Source organism: Ostrea edulis, chromosome 4 (genome assembly GCF_947568905.1).
Source record: "Ostrea edulis chromosome 4, xbOstEdul1.1, whole genome shotgun sequence".
Lineage (NCBI taxonomy): Eukaryota > Metazoa > Mollusca > Bivalvia > Ostreida > Ostreidae > Ostrea > Ostrea edulis.
The window spans coordinates 24,876,486-24,894,594 of record NC_079167.1 but is presented as its reverse complement, the minus strand read 5'-3'; the positions used below and the strand labels follow the sequence as shown (position 1 = coordinate 24,894,594).

General features: G+C 34.4%; 1 protein-coding gene across 3 annotated transcripts in view; it reads right to left on the bottom strand.

The window, feature by feature from the left end:
- Positions 1–18,109, bottom strand: part of LOC125667235 (receptor-type tyrosine-protein phosphatase alpha-like) — a 198,616-nt gene that overhangs the window by 21,195 nt on the left and 159,312 nt on the right. For all 3 annotated transcript variants that reach the window (XM_056162351.1, XM_056162353.1, XM_056162352.1), the window contains 9 exons: positions 14,361–14,475; positions 14,248–14,288; positions 13,934–14,154; positions 13,714–13,801; positions 13,545–13,621; positions 13,289–13,325; positions 12,929–13,029; positions 12,697–12,813; positions 12,393–12,538 (listed from right to left, as the gene is read on the bottom strand). In XM_056162351.1, the coding sequence (XP_056018326.1) occupies positions 12,393–12,538; positions 12,697–12,813; positions 12,929–13,029; positions 13,289–13,325; positions 13,545–13,621; positions 13,714–13,801; positions 13,934–14,154; positions 14,248–14,288; positions 14,361–14,475 (943 nt within the window). The remainder of the gene's footprint in view (positions 1–12,392; positions 12,539–12,696; positions 12,814–12,928; positions 13,030–13,288; positions 13,326–13,544; positions 13,622–13,713; positions 13,802–13,933; positions 14,155–14,247; positions 14,289–14,360; positions 14,476–18,109) is intronic.

Below are 18,109 nucleotides of genomic sequence, written 5' to 3'. Positions count from 1 at the left end.
ATGGATTGTTAGACTATAATTTACACGGACATTGATTTTATGCTAAACAGATTAATTATGAGTAAATACATCGTACGCTAATGAAATTTTGCTTACACTCAGTTGAAAATTTATAAGCGTAATTTTCCCTCGAAACGTACATGTAACTGCAATCTAATTCAAATTAGATGTTAGATCCGCTCGCGTGTTCGCATACATATGTAGGCGAGTACGCGAGCGGATCTAATATCTAATTCTAATTAGATTGATGTAACTATCAACTTATCGGAAGAGAAGTTAGCCGCTTTAATGGCTCTTTCTTGCGTACAATGGTTGGAACTGGGATCCAGAGGAAGAACGAATTCTTCGTCTGGATCAGTTATCGAAAGAACTGTCGGAAAATCCGAATGTCCTTACTGTTTCTGTAGGCCATGCGTTATGGACAACATCGTCGGATACCGGGTATCTGACGGAGACAGTCAAATGGATACAAGAAAACTTAGAATAAAAAATAATCTGCCTAAGTTTTCAATTGCTAACGTTCTCATTTATATAAGATAGATTTATCGAGCTTCAATTTTTACATGTTTGATTCATTAGATTTAATTATCAACGTTTCGATTAACCTGCACAAGAAAAATGACTACCATGAATTTTTCAATCTTACAAAAACGTACAGGTAATGCAGGTAACACAGATAACATCCTGTGTATTTGGGACGGTATATACAAACTACAAGTAGCAGGGTTTCCTCGGGCTCGGGTTTTCACACCTGCCTTAAATTAGCTCCGGCCCGCACTTAACTTACCTGAGGAAAAACGACCGGTTGAAAACCTCGGCCTTAAAATAACAATGCGTATGGGGAAGTATTAATTAACTATATTTACGTCTTAGGTTTGATGCAGCCATGACACGAGTAGAACTCGAACATGCGAATTCACGGTTACGAACCAAAGGGTATATCACTGAACTACCGCAATCGGTTCCATATAAGGACTAGTTGAACATACATATAGCTAGCAATGACGAATCTTGCGCCTGGAGACCCCCCCCCCCCCCCTCCCTCCCTTCACAAATATGATATTTTGTATAAAAATGTCGAAAAAAGCATGAATGTACGTTTTAATTTTTCAGAGCGCACTTGTTTCAGGGGACCTCGCCCTCCCTCTGCAACCCCCTCCACCAAGGCCTTGCACTGGACTCACTCGAGATCTTAAAGGACACATCGCATGTTTTTAAACTTTTTAATTTTTTCAGCAAAATTAATTCATTTCATGCCTAAAACTACTTTACATGTGTTTTAAAAGAAACAGTTTGCGTAGTTTTCGAGTGTGATAGCGATGAAATTCAAATCTTGCGATATGCATATTTTCTTCGATATTTTACACGCCATTATCTGTGATGTCATATGCGACCTCGAGCGAGAAGATTTGGAAACAGTTGTTAGCCATTTCATAAACAGATTAAATTTAATTGACAAACAAACAATTATCACATTAACGGCTTGTAAATAACACTGCATTAGGGTGTTTTGTACCGTTTAAGGGTGTACTTGCTGTCAGTAGAGATGATTTGGACTGTGTTTTTTTCAATTTTCGAAGGAAGGTATGAGGGACAAGACGTGAATATTTTTTGTCGGCACAACGACTTTGCCATAAAAACCCCCAGTAGAATTTGTCCCTGTACTTTTTCAAACAAGCACTTGGACAAAGACGTAGATAAACCGCGAGAAAATGGTTCTATCGAAGCTTCACACTGTTACATATAGGCCTACCGCATATGCTTTCCATTCTGCTTTCAAATTCAATACACACTCGCACCAACTGACCTTCACCTTGTAACAACATATAGGCGGAACTTTGCTGGCAGTGTCTACCAACTGGTAGTTTTAAAAAAGAAATTTAAAGATGAAAGATAATTGAACTTTCAATTATAAATAATAAAATATGATTTTTCCCAACTTTGAATTGAATTATAATGCTTTCATTTTTTTTAAGGAACTCGTACGCGTTTACAACAACAGCACGCCGTGCTCCCACTTCCTATGTAACAACGTGTAGATAACAAAAAATAATGATTAATAAAATTGCTTGAATAAAATAATTTAAAAGTACTGTGATTTTCACAATAAGTTTGATAATTTTTATTATTATTTTTTTCCGAAATGCACCCGTGACAGTAGGCCTCGTTGTCAATGATACATAATCGTATTATAATTTAGGCCTACTAACTTCTCCAAAATAAATTTAATAGTAATTGCACTGTTTATTTTAGAAAAGCAACAACGCTAATTACAGTTGTTTACAGAAATGGCATTACCAAATAGTGTTTAGACAGTGATCCCATGTAAACATTATTTACTCGCAAATTTATGCAGATTTCATACTCGCTTTCCTCGCTACATTTGGGTCGCTATTTGTATGCACTGGTGGCTAAAAGATATAAGAATCGGGAAATTTGTCAACATCGAAATAAATGTTATCCATGGTAAATAAATTAGGCCCCTAAAACCCGAGTTTTTAAAAATATCTAACACTACTATTACAACAAGTTGATCGACGAAGGTCGCATATGACGTCACTGTACCACGTGACTACCTATCTAATTAACTAGGCTTTTTGAAATCGGGGCTTAGATTTAAGTCCGTATTGTGGCTAATTATCGCAATACTTCAGTGAACGAACTATTACAATTAATTTCTATAAGCATAAGGAAGACAAAGTGCATATAATTCTGTATACTTTGAAAACACGAGATGCAATTTACTGCATCCTTTCGTTCAGAATTATCTAGATCAGCCAGTGGTTAAATAAGAGACTAGTTTGAATATGCTGATCACATTAATATTTAGACGCATAAAAGCGATAAATTATAAAGGGGGGGGGGGTTGGTTACGCCATTGCACTTAGCAAATACGGTATATTCCTGCGAAACGTGGCTCTTCAACATCTCGCGCATTACCAAATTCGAAACACGATAACTTAAGATTAATTCATTGAATAGTTGTAACAAACCAAACCCGATGTTAACAATTGGTGGGGATCCAAGGGCCGAATTAAGTCCCCCGAATTTACTGAATTCTGACAAAATAAAAATGTGCATGCTTTTCTGGACAGTTCTATTTTTTAAAAAAAAATGATCATGGGTCGGGGGGGGGGGGGGATTCGCCATTACTAGGGCTAGCTACGTATTTTTAAAAATAACCAGTCCTGCTTGGTTTGTGGGCGGGAGGTCGTGAATTCGAGAACCGTTACTGTCATTGACGCATCAAACCTAAGACATAAACAATTTAAGGCATTGATTGTTCCTTTGCCAAACACTTGGCATTTAAAAGTGAGAATCACGGTCTGTCCGTAATGACCTTAAAAACAGATATTCCGTGTCGCTGCAGGCGTCCAGTTCGATGAAGAACCATCATTGCTACGGCCCGGTGTGTGAAGCACGTCTACATTTGTGGTACATCAGTGAACAGTTCTCAAAGCAACGTTAACTAATGAAATCCTTCGTAACAAATCAAAATAAACATTCCCTGGATACAATACAAATGAAAAATTATACAATACAAATGGAAAATATAGAATACAAATGGAAAATTATACAATACAAATGGAAATTATACAATGCAAATGAAAAATTATACAATGCAAATGGAAAATATAGAATACAAATGGAAAATTATACAATACAAATGGAAAAGATCAAATATTGCAACGTTTGACATGCCATATGTTTGTAAACAACGGCATGGCTCTGGTAAAAGATGATGATCGGTACTGGTTACTGATATTTTGTGTGAAACCATGAGATGATCACATGTAATCTCTGCGAGTCTTGCTAGGGAAAGTAGGATTTATTTTGATGCTGTTATAATCGATCATTGTTTGTGAATAGTATCCTCAAATTTGACAAGGTTCGACATTAAAGGGACTGGTTCACGATTTTTGATAAAAATATTTTTCATTTTTGATGTTAAACATTGAAAATATAACTCATTTAATGTTGACAGCCAAAATTTTGACCTTCTGAATTTAACGATAAAAGCAATATTTTAGCCTTAAATCTGTGTTATGTAAAGAAAGACTCGAGTCATTTTATTTTTACAAACAAGTGAAATATTGATTTTGTAATATAAAGCTTCTGAATTTTGCACAATCACAAATTTTGACTTTTGGATAACACGTTTTACCCCCAAAATGCTTGAAATGTGAAAGATATAATAAATTTAGATAGAAATCCATTTCTTTCGAAAATTTCGTAAACAATACCATACCACAATCTTTGTTTACAAAACAAATAATAAACTCTGTAAATGAGCTTCTGTGATAAATGTATATTAACCTTAATTTTTATGTGAAATCTTTTAAACACATTAGACAATACATTTTGATCATTAAAAGTGAAAAAGAAAATTTTGAGGAAAATCGTGAATCAGTCCCTTTAACGAAGCTATGGCTTTCCCAAGCATTTTTTAAAGAATAAACCTGACCATGCTTTACCTCTCTAATTACATGGACTTTATATTTCAATGCTATGGCATCTACTTGCGCCGATCGAGCGATCTATCGCATGAACTTTGAAATGTAGAAAACGCGACTGATCTCGTTTGAGATTCGGCTCGGTTGAATATTTGGACTGACGCCTTCACCGAATCTCGGAGCAGTCCTTCAAAATTTATGTCTGGAAATTTACTTTCAGCTTCGACCGGTTCTAGCAATTAATGTGCACTTAGTTGACACTGCTGTTCGCTTCAAATCAGCTGACTATTAAACCCAATCTGTATCACTATCAATGCTGTATTACTTACCGTCTAAGTATGTAAATTCCATGAAATAAACCATAAATTTTTTCCCGTTCAAATGAAGGCTTCTATGGCGCAATATTTTATCTCCCAAAATTGAAGAGTTCCTATAGTTTGTTTTTTAAATTAGCGAAATGCATGTAGGTATGTAGAGATACAATATACTAGTATCAATAACTAGATAAAACAGACTATAGGAACTCTTCAATTCCAGGAGATAAAATATTGTGCCATGAAAGTCTTCATTTGAACGAAAAATTAAGTGTCTATTTTCATTTTGGGATTTTTATACCTAGACGGTAAGCAATACAAAATTAATAGTGATATAGAGAGTTAGTTTGGCAGTCAAATCACTTATCTGAAGCGAACAGCAGTGTCACCTAAGTGCACATTACCTGCTAGAACCCGCCGAAGCTGAAAGTAAATTTCCAGACATGAATTATGAAGGACTGCTCCGAGATTCGGTGTGGGCGTCAATCTAAATATTCAGCCGAACCGAATCTCAACCGAGATTACTCTAGTACCGTAAATCTGCTAATTTTTGCAGTCGATTAATTTTTAGTGTTTTTGCGAGTCAGGTTGATTCGCAAAATTATTTTTCTCAAAAATAAATCTACCGTAAAAATCCTAAATCCACCAATTCGATGGTCAGTTTGGTATATTGTCATGCTCGGCATTACTTTCAAAAGCTAGAAAAAGACATAATTAAATTTTGTAATTTAGTTTTCAATGCACCCACACCTAGCGAGGGTCTTTATCAGTATATAGACAAATGTCTGCTGGGTTGACAGAACTGAATTAATGACATAAATTTGTACGATGGAATTTATTTGTCGATTTAATTTTAGCTCCAGCATAAATTCGCAAAAATAAGAAACACAAAAATAAATATATACTAGGCTTTTTACTCAAATTCGCAAAAATTAATCGATGCAAAAATATCCAGATTTACGGTACATACATCTAAAAATATTCTTAATTTTGTCTAAGGTACATCTGCATAACGGCATGGATCCTGTTGACATAAAACCGATTTGTTAAGTTTCATTTTTACCAACTTTACGTTAATGCCCCCCCCCCCCTCCCGATCCGATCGGCCACTGATCGGGCTTTATATTGTTACCGTCGTCTCTTCAACTATGTAAACAAACATTAAGCTATGAAACAAGAAGAGGGAATTTATTTCAAAGATATAGTATATAAGACAGGTTCGGGCAAATGAAACACGGAATTTATGACGAAGCAGGACCGTGGAAAACCCGCCGGGAAATTGAAGATATAGATATTGCATTGTATTGAATTTAGAAACAAACAAAAAAATCAAACAACTTTTTTAATTTCTAATAAATGTGATGGATCTACTACAATACTTGACAAATAAATATATACTATTACTACAGTAACTTGATCCGAAGAGTCGGATCACGTCGAGTTGACAGGCGCGGATCATCAGATCACACGAGACGCGAAGCGTCGAGTTTGATCTGATGATCCGCGCCTGTCAACGAGACGTGATCCAACTCTTCGGATCAAGTTACTGTAGTAATGATAAATTTATTATATACCCCCTTCTGCATTTTAAATCCACATTTATAAGATGATAAATGTAATCTAAATTATCAAAAAAGACATACCATGAAATTATGTTTTGTGTACGTAGTTTTGTTTTGTGACGAGGTCAATATTTTCCACAAATAACGTTGCGTTGATGCATTGTGACGTCATTGTGACGGCATCAGTTTCAGAGGATACTGATACGGAATCAGAAAACCACAGTGTGGTGATCCGAACAATAATATGATCACACGCTATGAAATCCACAGTATCAACGAACGATACATTGATGGGTATATAATAAATGTAAATATCATTAATCAATTTTGGGCTGGAATTGTATTTTGTTCATGAAAATGCTCAATGCACCTTTCAAAAGTTTTACAATTATAAAACAAAGTGACAAATCGCATAAATGAAATAATTCTTTTTGATCTGGTACAATGGAAACAAAGCCCGGTGGGTAGAAATTTTATATGTTTTCTTAAATGTTTATAGTCCAAATATTATGTTTAAAGTGAAATGTTTCTGATGTAGACCTTGTAAAGCTGCTCAATATGAATTTGTTTTTGCCATGGCAACCAATTAAAATTTTATTCAAGATATGAAAAGTGCTATTTTTTTGTGTTTTGGAATAAAATTTCTTCACCAATTAGTATAATATGATACATGTAGATGATACTCTTTTAAAAAATTCTACCAGCTTTTTACCCCATAAGTTTGTCTCGTGTAATTTTTATACCACTAGTATTCCCTTTTGTACAAAGATCCTGAAAATGTAAAACATCCCAAATTAAGCCCATCTGGTTAAAAAACGACATGGACAATTCTTTTTGAAAAGATAAATTCCTACTGAACATACTGACATGGAACATGACTTTGTTCTCTACATGTCAAAATGTCGCAAACCTTACCTTATAACATCTCTTTTTCAAACTTATTGATAGCCAGAAAACATAAAAATAAAAAAAGTAAAATTAATAGCCGGGAATTCATTTTGCCTTGGATTCATGGCCTTGATTTGTTGTTGCTACCCACCCTTTTTTGTGGGCAGGCAAACAACAATTATGTAAATATTTGCATTTATGTGTTGAATGCTGTTTTTTTTTGTTTTTTTTGTTGTTGTTTTTTGCATGTAAATGTTAGTAAGTTAATATACTTTTTGTATTGTTTGTAACTCTGTGGCTTTGATTTTTCTTTATATGTAATGTTACTGGTCTTCTCCCAGGCCTTGCAGGTGTCAGGTGCCATATTATGTAATTTTTCCCAGTTCTGCAGACTTGTTACGCAATTCCGAAATTTTCCATGGTCAAATCTTACCCCCTTTGTCTGATAACAGCCAATCAAAATTTATTATCGTTGTCACATGTTCTGATGCTGTCGGTAACTGACCAGTCAGCCTTGGGTCATTCTCGCTTCATCGAAGCTATTGATAGCATCAAAAAATTTGGCACACCCACCACCACCCCATCTTTTCCTACCTTACTTGTATTGATATGTTTTAAGATAGGTTATGGCCTTTGTATTTTTGATATGCCATCTTTTTGCTGTAGACCTAATCAATTTTATAATTTTTGCATATATTGTTCTTCCGTAAATTTAGGGGATCAGCAGATTGATATGTTATTATGTATTGTGTGAATAGTTTTTGGTTTGATCCCCGTATTATATTATGTATATATTTTTCCTTATTTGCGTCATTTGAATAAATGACATATTTCATCTCTACAGTGGTGTTGATGTTATTAATCTAAACTCAGCAAAAACGGAACTGCGGTGAGTTTGTGCAGCATGAGGAAACATAAATATTTTTATGCTAGTCATTTTACATATGTGTATGCAATAGGGGGTCATCTTGTTAGACCCCCTATCGGATGTTTTGATTTTGTGTATACATGTTCTCTTTCTCAATGTTAATTTTATAGATGTATGTAACAGGGGGTCATCTAGTCATTTGCAACATGTGATCTTAATTTTTACTTGGTTTTAATGACCCCCTGTACTGTATATACCTTTCCTAATTTATTAAATAAATGACATTTCTATTCTCAAACTTGTTCTGATTTGCCTGCTTTGAGCAAAAAACGAGTGCAGTCCACTTGGCTGGTGCTTTTGAGCTAAGAATCATAAATCAGTGATTATTGTAAATAATAACTTTTGTGTGACGTGCGAGGTATTTGTCTCTCACTTTACCCTGACCTGTTGTTTATGTCTGTGTGGTGTAATGGCTGTTTTTCATCTAATTTTACCCTTTTCCTTACTTGCTGTCTTTCATCCAATCAAATGTAACATATTTGTCACGTGGTCATTTTCTGTTTGTTTACTATGTACCAGGAACCACGCTAGTTGAGAGCAGCAATTTTTGTACCCACCGTCCGCCCCTTCTACCTCCATGTACTGTATATACTTTTTGTCATTTACTAAATAACTGACAGGGCCTTGATTTGTTGTTGCTACCCACCCTTTTTTGTGGGCAGGCAAAATTTTTATGTCAGTCTTTTTACATATGTGCATGCAATAGGGGTTCATCTTGTTAGACCCCCTATCGGATGTTTTGATTTTGTGTATACATGTTCTCTTTCTCAATGTTAATTTTATAGATGTATGTAACAGGGGGTCATCTAGTCATTTGCAGCATATGATCTTAATTTTTACCTGGTTTTAATGACCCCCTGTACTATATATACTTTTCCTCATTTACTAAATAAATGACATTTTCTATTCTCAAACTTGTTCTGATTTGCCTGCTTTGAGCATAAAACGAGTGCAGTCCACTTGGCTAGTGCTTTTGAGCTAAGGATCATAAATATATATAAAATGTATATATACTTTGACAGTGCATGAAAGCACTTGTAAACACTCGGGAAGAAATTAATTGACATCTGTTCGTGGTACAAACTCTGAAGTACCTCTTATACATGTTCAAAAAGATTCCAAAAATAGCATTACAAAATTTCCCTTTTATGTCCCTGCAAATGAAGTTTCGAGGTATATTGGAATCATGCTGTCCGTTCGTCTGTGCGTCCGTTGACATATTTTGTTGGATAACTTCTCTGACACTTTTGAGTCAACAACCCTCCCCCTCCCCGATATTTTAGAAAAGTTGTATACTATGTAAGCCTGAGTCTTTGTTTCTGCAATCTATTGAAACTCAAAATCTAATAATATTTATGTTTGCTTTATTTGCATACCATTATAAGGACTTCAACATTTTATAAATCAACTTAGTTTCTTCAACAGCTGTTCAATGTAAATTGCCTTATAAACATGGGCGGATTTAGAATTTCAATTTAGAGTGGTGCAATCTAATATAGGAATAAATGATATTTCAGTTCTTATATATATATATATATATATATATATATATATATATATATATATATACTGCTGTTGTTTCCCTGTGTCTAGAATGTTTTAATAGACAAACTTGGGTGATTTCCGTATTTACTAAATATCTTTTCTCTGAACTTCCTCAATGTATATTGTAGTACTTGTAAGTTTAAGATCGTTTGAGGCTCACCTGCTGATTTTATAGCAATTTATTTCGGACACATGCAATACTGACACTGATATTTCATACATATATACATAAATGATGATATTAACGCCTTTTCTGTCCCTCTTTGAAAAAGAGGGGGAATATTGTTTTGCACCGGTCTGTCGGATGGTCAGTCTGTCGGTCGGTAGACTAAGTCTTGTCCGCCCAATGTGTTAAGAACACTTTGCTTGACAAACATAAAACTTTGTTCACTGGTACATCTTAAGTATTAGATTATCCCTTTTGATTTTGAGGTAACATGGTCAAAGGTCAAGGGTTAATCCACTCTGGACATAGGAAGATATTGTCACCTTAATATCGAGAACCCTTTGCTTCACAGACATCACACCTAGTGCACTGGTCAGCGTAAGGAGTAGATGAACCCTATTGATTTCGGGTTCACTTGGTCAAAAGTCAAGGATCTAAATGGACACAGTAATATATTGTATCCTCTTTATTTTGAGAATCAGAATCCTTTGCTTGGCAGACATCAAACTTGGTACACTGGAACAGGAACTTGCCTGACAGGATTTCAAGGTAACTTGGAATATGGAAATAAATATCATTGGGAAAAATCTTATATATATTTGAAAATCTGTAGACATTCACACTACATGCAGAGCGTTCTCACGAATTTATTCACGCAACGTCATAATGTTAGACAGTCAAGTGCACTTGAAAAAAAAAGGATACATATAATGATACCCATAGAAGAGGTTGTATCTTCAAAACTTGAATATTAGCTCACTTTTTACATTTAAATACCACTCCAGGAATATATACATACATATATACATATATATATATATAAATATATATATTATATACATGTATGTATGTATGTATGTATGTATGTATGTATGTATGTGTGTATGTATGTATGTGTGTGTGTGTGTGTTTGTCCACATTTTTTAAAGTATAAGATATTAAAAGAAATAAAATAGACAGTACACAAAGTTAAAATCTTAACGCTAGCGCTCTCATTTCATGAAATCGCTTGCGTTCAAATTTTAACTTTGTGTACTTTTTATTTTATTTATTTTAATATATCTGTATAATGACTTTCTCGCCTTCAATTTTACAATATTTCAAATATATTCTAACATAGAAGTACCAAGTAAAGTAGTAGTTAGGAAAAACCAAGTGTATTTTAGGATTCAGGGAAATTGTGTGATTTTTACACATGTATATTGTAGATATGAGTCGTATCTACCAGAAAAATGAAGTTAATCTTAAAATGATATCATCGGTCCGTGGTACAAACTGTCGCACGACTCTCATGAATACATTGATCAAAAGATTACAAAACTTCCTGTTTGGTTTAAAACTCATACAAATTCGTGTGTTTCTACAACAGAATATCGTCCTTGTTTAATGCAAAATTGCGTGAAAAAAGGAAATGGAAACATACATAATTATTCAATGATCTTGTTGAAAATAGTTTTTGGGTATGGTTATTTTAAACATGATTGTGGTTTGTTTTTATTTTATGTTTTCCTTAGCTATTCCTATTCAAAAGATGTTGATCAGAATCATTTACAAATACATGCACAAAAATGGATTGTGGTTTCTATACCACTGGTACCAACACTCTGCAAGATATCTTAATGCATATATCAACAAATACCAACACTGGCAACAAGAGACCTTAATGTATATAACAACTACCAACACTGACAACAAGAGATCTTAATGTATATAACAACTACCAAAACTGACAACAAGAGACCTTAATGTATACAACAACTACCAACACTGACAACAAAACACCTTAATGTATATAACAACTACCAACACTCACAACAAGAGACCTTAATGTATATAACAACTACCAACACTCACAACAAAACACCTTAATGTATACAACAACTACCAACACTGTACAACAAGATACCTTAATGTATATAACAACTACCAACACTGACAACAAGAGACCTTAATGTATACAACAACTACCAACACTGACAACAAGAGACCTTAATGTATACAACAACTACCAACACTGACAACAAGAGACCTTAATGTATATAACAACTACCAACACTGAGAACAAGAGACCTTACTGTATATAAAAACTACCAACACTGTACAACAAGATACCTTAATGTATATAACAACTACCAACACTGACAACAAGAGACCTTAATGTATATAACAACTACCAACACTGACAACAAGAGACCTTAATGTATATAACAACTACCAACACTGACAACAAGATACCTTAATGTATACAACAACTACCAACACTGACAACAAGGGACCTTAATGTATATAACAACTACAAACACTGACAAGAGACCTTAATGTATATAAAAACTAGACACACTGACAACAAGGGACCTTACTGTATATAACAACTACCAACACTAACAACAAGATATCTTAATGTATATAAAAACTACCAACACTGCACAGGAAACCTTAATGTATACAAGAAACCACATTGTGTACAACAAATATCCCGTTGATATATACCACGCTGACTTACGTCGTATATAACAACATACAAGTCACACTTACCTACAATGTACAACAATGGGACCTGTTATATCTGTCTTGCTCATCACTTTCTCTCTGAATTCTAAAATGGAATTGACATTGCTAGGGACTCCTTTATCCGGCCAGGCAGTAAAATGGAACTGTTCTAGAGTTCTCTCTTCTGTTTCCTATGAAAATACAATACTTTACCTCAGCATTGTTCATTAAGTCAAGGGTAGATGGATGAGATACAAGATCTGATAAAAACAATTCACAAAGGAAGTCTTCATTGGTGCAAGATACTCAGATATATTATTATTTCGTCAATTAATATCTATATACTAACCCTAAATATCTTGAAACGACGGATTTTAAAGAAAACTGATGACTCCCTTTCTATTGTGCTGACAAGGACATCTCCGTACTTGTTTTCATTGGTTGGCCAATACTGCTTACACTTCATCTAATTTAAATATTAATATACAAGTCATCTGGTTAAACGTCACACATATCGTGCAAAAATGACAAATCTCTCCATAATAAGAGTTTATGTATAATTGTATTTCATAGATACTTACAATATTGTTTTCTTCAAGGTTTGTAAGAATGACAATTGTGTTGACATTTGATTGCCAGACCATTCTCCAAAAATCTACTATTGTGTCGTCGGTGAAGGGAGCTTAAAAATGCAATATGTAGAAATTGGTATTACACACAAACCAATAAAGCTCGCCAATGGAAAATATATTGGAATGTGCACGAAACAATGACATGCTGTATGAAAACAACGCAATTACATCGAATGTATGTAAAACAACGCATATTGCATGGAAACTTAAAACAATGTAACAAAGCTGATTTTGAAACAATAAAGCATGTAGCTAATTCTAATGGTGTATTTCACTGTACAATTCAACAAATTCAGAATTTTTTTTTACCTTGGGCTGCTATATATTCTCTTGGTTTTTCATGTCCCTGGTAAACCAAAATAATAAATTCCGGGTTACAAAAAGCATCTTATTACAATCTTGACAATGAAGTTAAAATTGGTGTTTTTAGTTTGATTTAGAATTAATCTTTGCGTCACTTAGTGAAATGTGTTTCTGCATTTACGAGATTGAAATGGAATTCATTTGCTTTTGTGTATTATGTAAAATAAGTGTGTTTTTTTTAAATAAGTAAATAAATCTTCACATTGACGTAACAGGCGTTGATGTAGTCCAAGCTGCTGTAGTCTGCCTCTACTGAAAGCACAACTCGTGTCGTGTCATCTGTTAATCAAATATACTAGATTAACAAATCTTGAAGTAATTTTTTAATTTTAAAAGTAAATTGAACTTTGTTAATTCAAATTGCATCTCACAAGGATAAACGTCTTTATATCTGTTTCGTTTTCTGTTTTTAGATTTCTTGGCCTCCCCACATTCCAACAAAAGACCACCTGGCAAATCCTAAATGAAAGAATATACATAGGAATTAAGAAATCGTTTTAGAATCATGTATTTTGATTATTAAATGAAGAACAAGTTTATCAAAGACATGTATAATATATATTATTACATGCCAATAACAAAGTACTTTACCCAAAATTCGTCTGCCATGTACTCGTTGGCTTGATTTTGAAGTTTAAATTCCCATAGACTGTTCACAAAAATACGCGAAATTTTCACATTAAGATAATTGTGGTTGCGAATGTTAGAGACTGGTGTATCAACAAGTTCTTCCTCTGGATCAAGTTCTGTTAACAAGGCCTGGGATCCACGAACGTTATATACAGATAAACCATAGTTTTCCTCATCCTCTGCTTAAATCAAATGGTTACATGAAAACAAACATGTAAATTGTAGATGAAGAAGTATGACATTTCCTATTAGAAATGTTTTCATAAAGATTTTACCATCTGCCCTGTTTATGTTCAATCCTTGTCCTTTGCGCTTCCTATAAAATAGAAATGTAAGCAATATAGGTTGGTGCTTCTTTATCATCATAAAATAAGGGAATGGATAGTACCTTTTCAGATGGATATGCCGGTATATATACCGGTATAGTACCGTCGACACTATTACAGCTGCTAACAGTCCCAAATTTAGACCAATAAAAATTTGAATTGCCGCTGTAGTGTCTCCTGTAAAGGAAGAAGTGTAAATTTTTCACGAACACTATTAATCCTTTTTATTTGAATACATAGTCAAGTTTGTTTTACTTCATGCATTGCAAAGGAAAACCAAACAAAACAATTGAGAATCCTTTATGGACCACACATTCCCCGGATTATTTGCAGTATCCCATTTTAAACATTAAGTCCCAATAATAACCCTTAACTGACCCCAAATGTCATGGTGTGAACTGCTAAATCTTAATGTTGAACCCTTGTGGTTCTTGAAAAGTCTTAAACGATTTCCCTAATTCTTTGATTGAGTTCTGTAGTGAACCCACACGAAAGATGGGTAGTTGGGTGCATATTGAACTTATACTTTTAAGCATTTGCTTGCATACTAGTATTGTATAAAGAATATCACATGCTAAAATCCACACCATACATGTATGTCATATCAGCCCGAGGGTTGATATGGGACCTGGGGGCTGATATAATATATAATAGGACTTTTGGCATATATTGTTCTGTTTATCCTCTACTATACTTTTTCAGGGTTATATATGGTATACATACCCTATACTTTGATTTATCTGTTCCCCCGCAACGCGGAAGCGAACATAGAAACACGTCCGTCCGTCCCACTTGATTCCGCTCAACGGATTTTGTTAATATTTTGTAGGATTGTTAATGTATTCACCATATGTAGTTGATCATATTGCTCCGTCATTTTGATTCGTCAAATTTTACAGAATAAGTCCCCATTACCCCCTTGCTTATCGTAAGAGGCGATCAAATGGGGCGGTCTTTCTGGTGAGACCGCAAAACCGAGGTCCCGTATCACAGCAGTTGTGGCCCGATAAGGATCCCTCTCTGCCCAAAGGCCGTAAGCGCCGAGCATAGGCCTAAATTTTGCAGCCCTTAACCGGCAATGGTGACATCTCCATATGAGTGAAAAATTCTCCAGAGGGACGTTAAACAATACAAAATTAATCAATCAATAATTCATACAGAGTCCGAGAACTGATTTTGTAAAATATTATTCTTTTATCATATGCGAAATACGTTTTTTTTTTTCATTTTAAAGGTACATCAAGGAATATTACATACATTATTTTTCTATGGTAAAACATTGATAAAGTGATTTACTCCGGTAAAAACTTTGGTACATTGATTTACTATAATAGTACATATTTGATACATTAACTATGGTAAAAGCTTTGATACATTAATTATAATTAACTATGGTAAAAACTCTTATAATTGATTTACTACAGTGACAACCTTAATACATTGATTTACCATGGTGAAAACGTTGATTGTTACGAGCGAATACGTAAATTCGGATTGATATGCATTTTTGCACGCCGATCTGATATGTGATATGGTTTTTTCGACCGGTCGTTAATATAGGGTGTTATGGCGTCATCCGTATCACACAGTACAGAATCCGCATAATCATTAATAAGTATATGATAATATAGGGTCATTGAACTTATATCGGTGAATATTGGCACGAGTTGGCTGTGAAAATGCACGAGCTTGCGAGTGCATTTTGACAGCCAACGAGTGCCAATATTCACCTATATAAGTTCAATAACCCTTTTATTATATAGCTAAAGTATTTGGTTGTTAAGTTATATCCATTTTCACTCAAACTACTCCAAAATAGACGATAATTCATCAATATTGCCAGTGTGCAATAACAGCATGCATTTCTTAACTGTTCAATATTTAACCCGTCATTAATGCATGAAGCAAACTGATTTTGTAAATGGGGACATCATAATTTATGTACAGTAAAACATAATGCTTAAGTAAATATCAAATACCGGCTCTGCCAAATTCGGAGGACCGTCGTCTGCCATTTTTGCTTGTTTACGTAGTTACGGTAACGTCAATATTGAACGCTCATAGTTGGAATGTTTCGGGCGCATACAATTTACGCAATGTAAAGTTAGCGTTCAATAAATTCTCAGGATATTGAACGCTAACATTCTCTAGATTTTACGCAGATTTTATATTAGACTATTTATTAGCTATATAATAAATTCATATATTGTTTCTCTTGTGGTTCTGAAGATTAAGACTATAATTCTATTTACACATTTGAATAGCTCATCTGCTGCTACCTGATCAATGGTATGAAAAGTGAAGAAAACAAACAGTGATCAATCTCATAACTCCTATAAGGAATACTAAATAAAGAGCTGGGCAAACACGGACCCCCGGACACACCAGAATAAATTTGATTCTTTTGTATATACGAAAATTTTCAAGCAAGTTTTGGCGTTTTTGTTCAGTTGGTCTTTGGAATACAATATTTTGTATGGTATGAAAAGTGAAGAAAACAAACAGTCATCAATCTCATAACTCCTAATAGGAATACAAAATAAAGAGCTGGGCAAACACGGACCCCAGAGCACAACGGGATTAACTTGAATATTTTGTATAATTGAACGTTTTCAAGTAAGTTTTGGCGTTTTTGTTCAGTTGGTCTTTAGAATACAATAGTTTTGTAAGAATTTTCCGAACTATTCCAATATAATGTTTGAACCCATCTTGTGACACTGGGGGTCATGGAGAAAAAAAATTGAATTATCATCATGACATATTCATCCCTTGTAGGTCTTGTTTTGTGAGAAAAGGATTTATAAAGAACTTAGAAAAAATTCGACTCTATTGTCAATAATTCTGAATTATCTCCACGTGGAAGGGTAAATGACCATTCATTAAAACAAACGTGAATCCACTCTGCTTAAGGGTGTTTAGTGAAATTGGCTGAGCGGTTGTTGAGAAAATCAATATATTATAAGTTTTAGCCAATCAAACAAATGTCAGAAATAAGATGATCAGCTTGAGTTCAATTGATCATAAACCATTATAGGCCCCTGGGTCAAGGATCTCACTACAAGACATTTTTAAAACGTGCATAAATTAGTGTTCTGTGATAATGACACGTGTATTTAAGCTTACAGAAACATGAAAAAATGTCAAAAGAGACACCATAGATCGGAAAGAAATATTTATTCGTGGTTCGAATTTCCTCCATTGTTTACATATAGGTTATAGTGCAATATCATTGACCCAGGCGTCTGTCATAAACGCTTTGCGGTAATGGAAATGAAAATAAACAAGAGGCCCATAGGCCACAACGCTCACCTGAGTCACCATGACCAATATCTGAAGACTTTCCATATATATTTGCATGTAAAACCCTAGTCCCTATTATGGCCCCAACTACCCCTGGAAGCCATGCTTTTTTGCAAACTTGAATCTACACTACATCAGAAAGCTTTCATCTAAATGTGAACTTCTTTAGCCCAATGGTTCTTGAGAAGAAGATTTTTAAAGATTTTCCCTATATTTGTATGTAAAACTTTGACCCCCCCACTTGTGGCCCCATCCTACCCCCTGGGGCCGTGATTTGAACAAACTTGAATCTGCACTATGTCAGAAAGTTTTCTTGTAAATATCAGCTCTTCTGACTCAGTGGTTATTGAGAAGAAGATTTTAACTATATATTTGTATGTAAAACTTTGATCCCCCTTGTGGCCCCATCCTACCCCCGGGGGTCATGATTTGAACAAACTTGAATCTGCACTATGTCAGAAAGTTTTCATATAAAAATCAGCTTTTCTGGCTCAGTTGTTCTTGAGAAGAT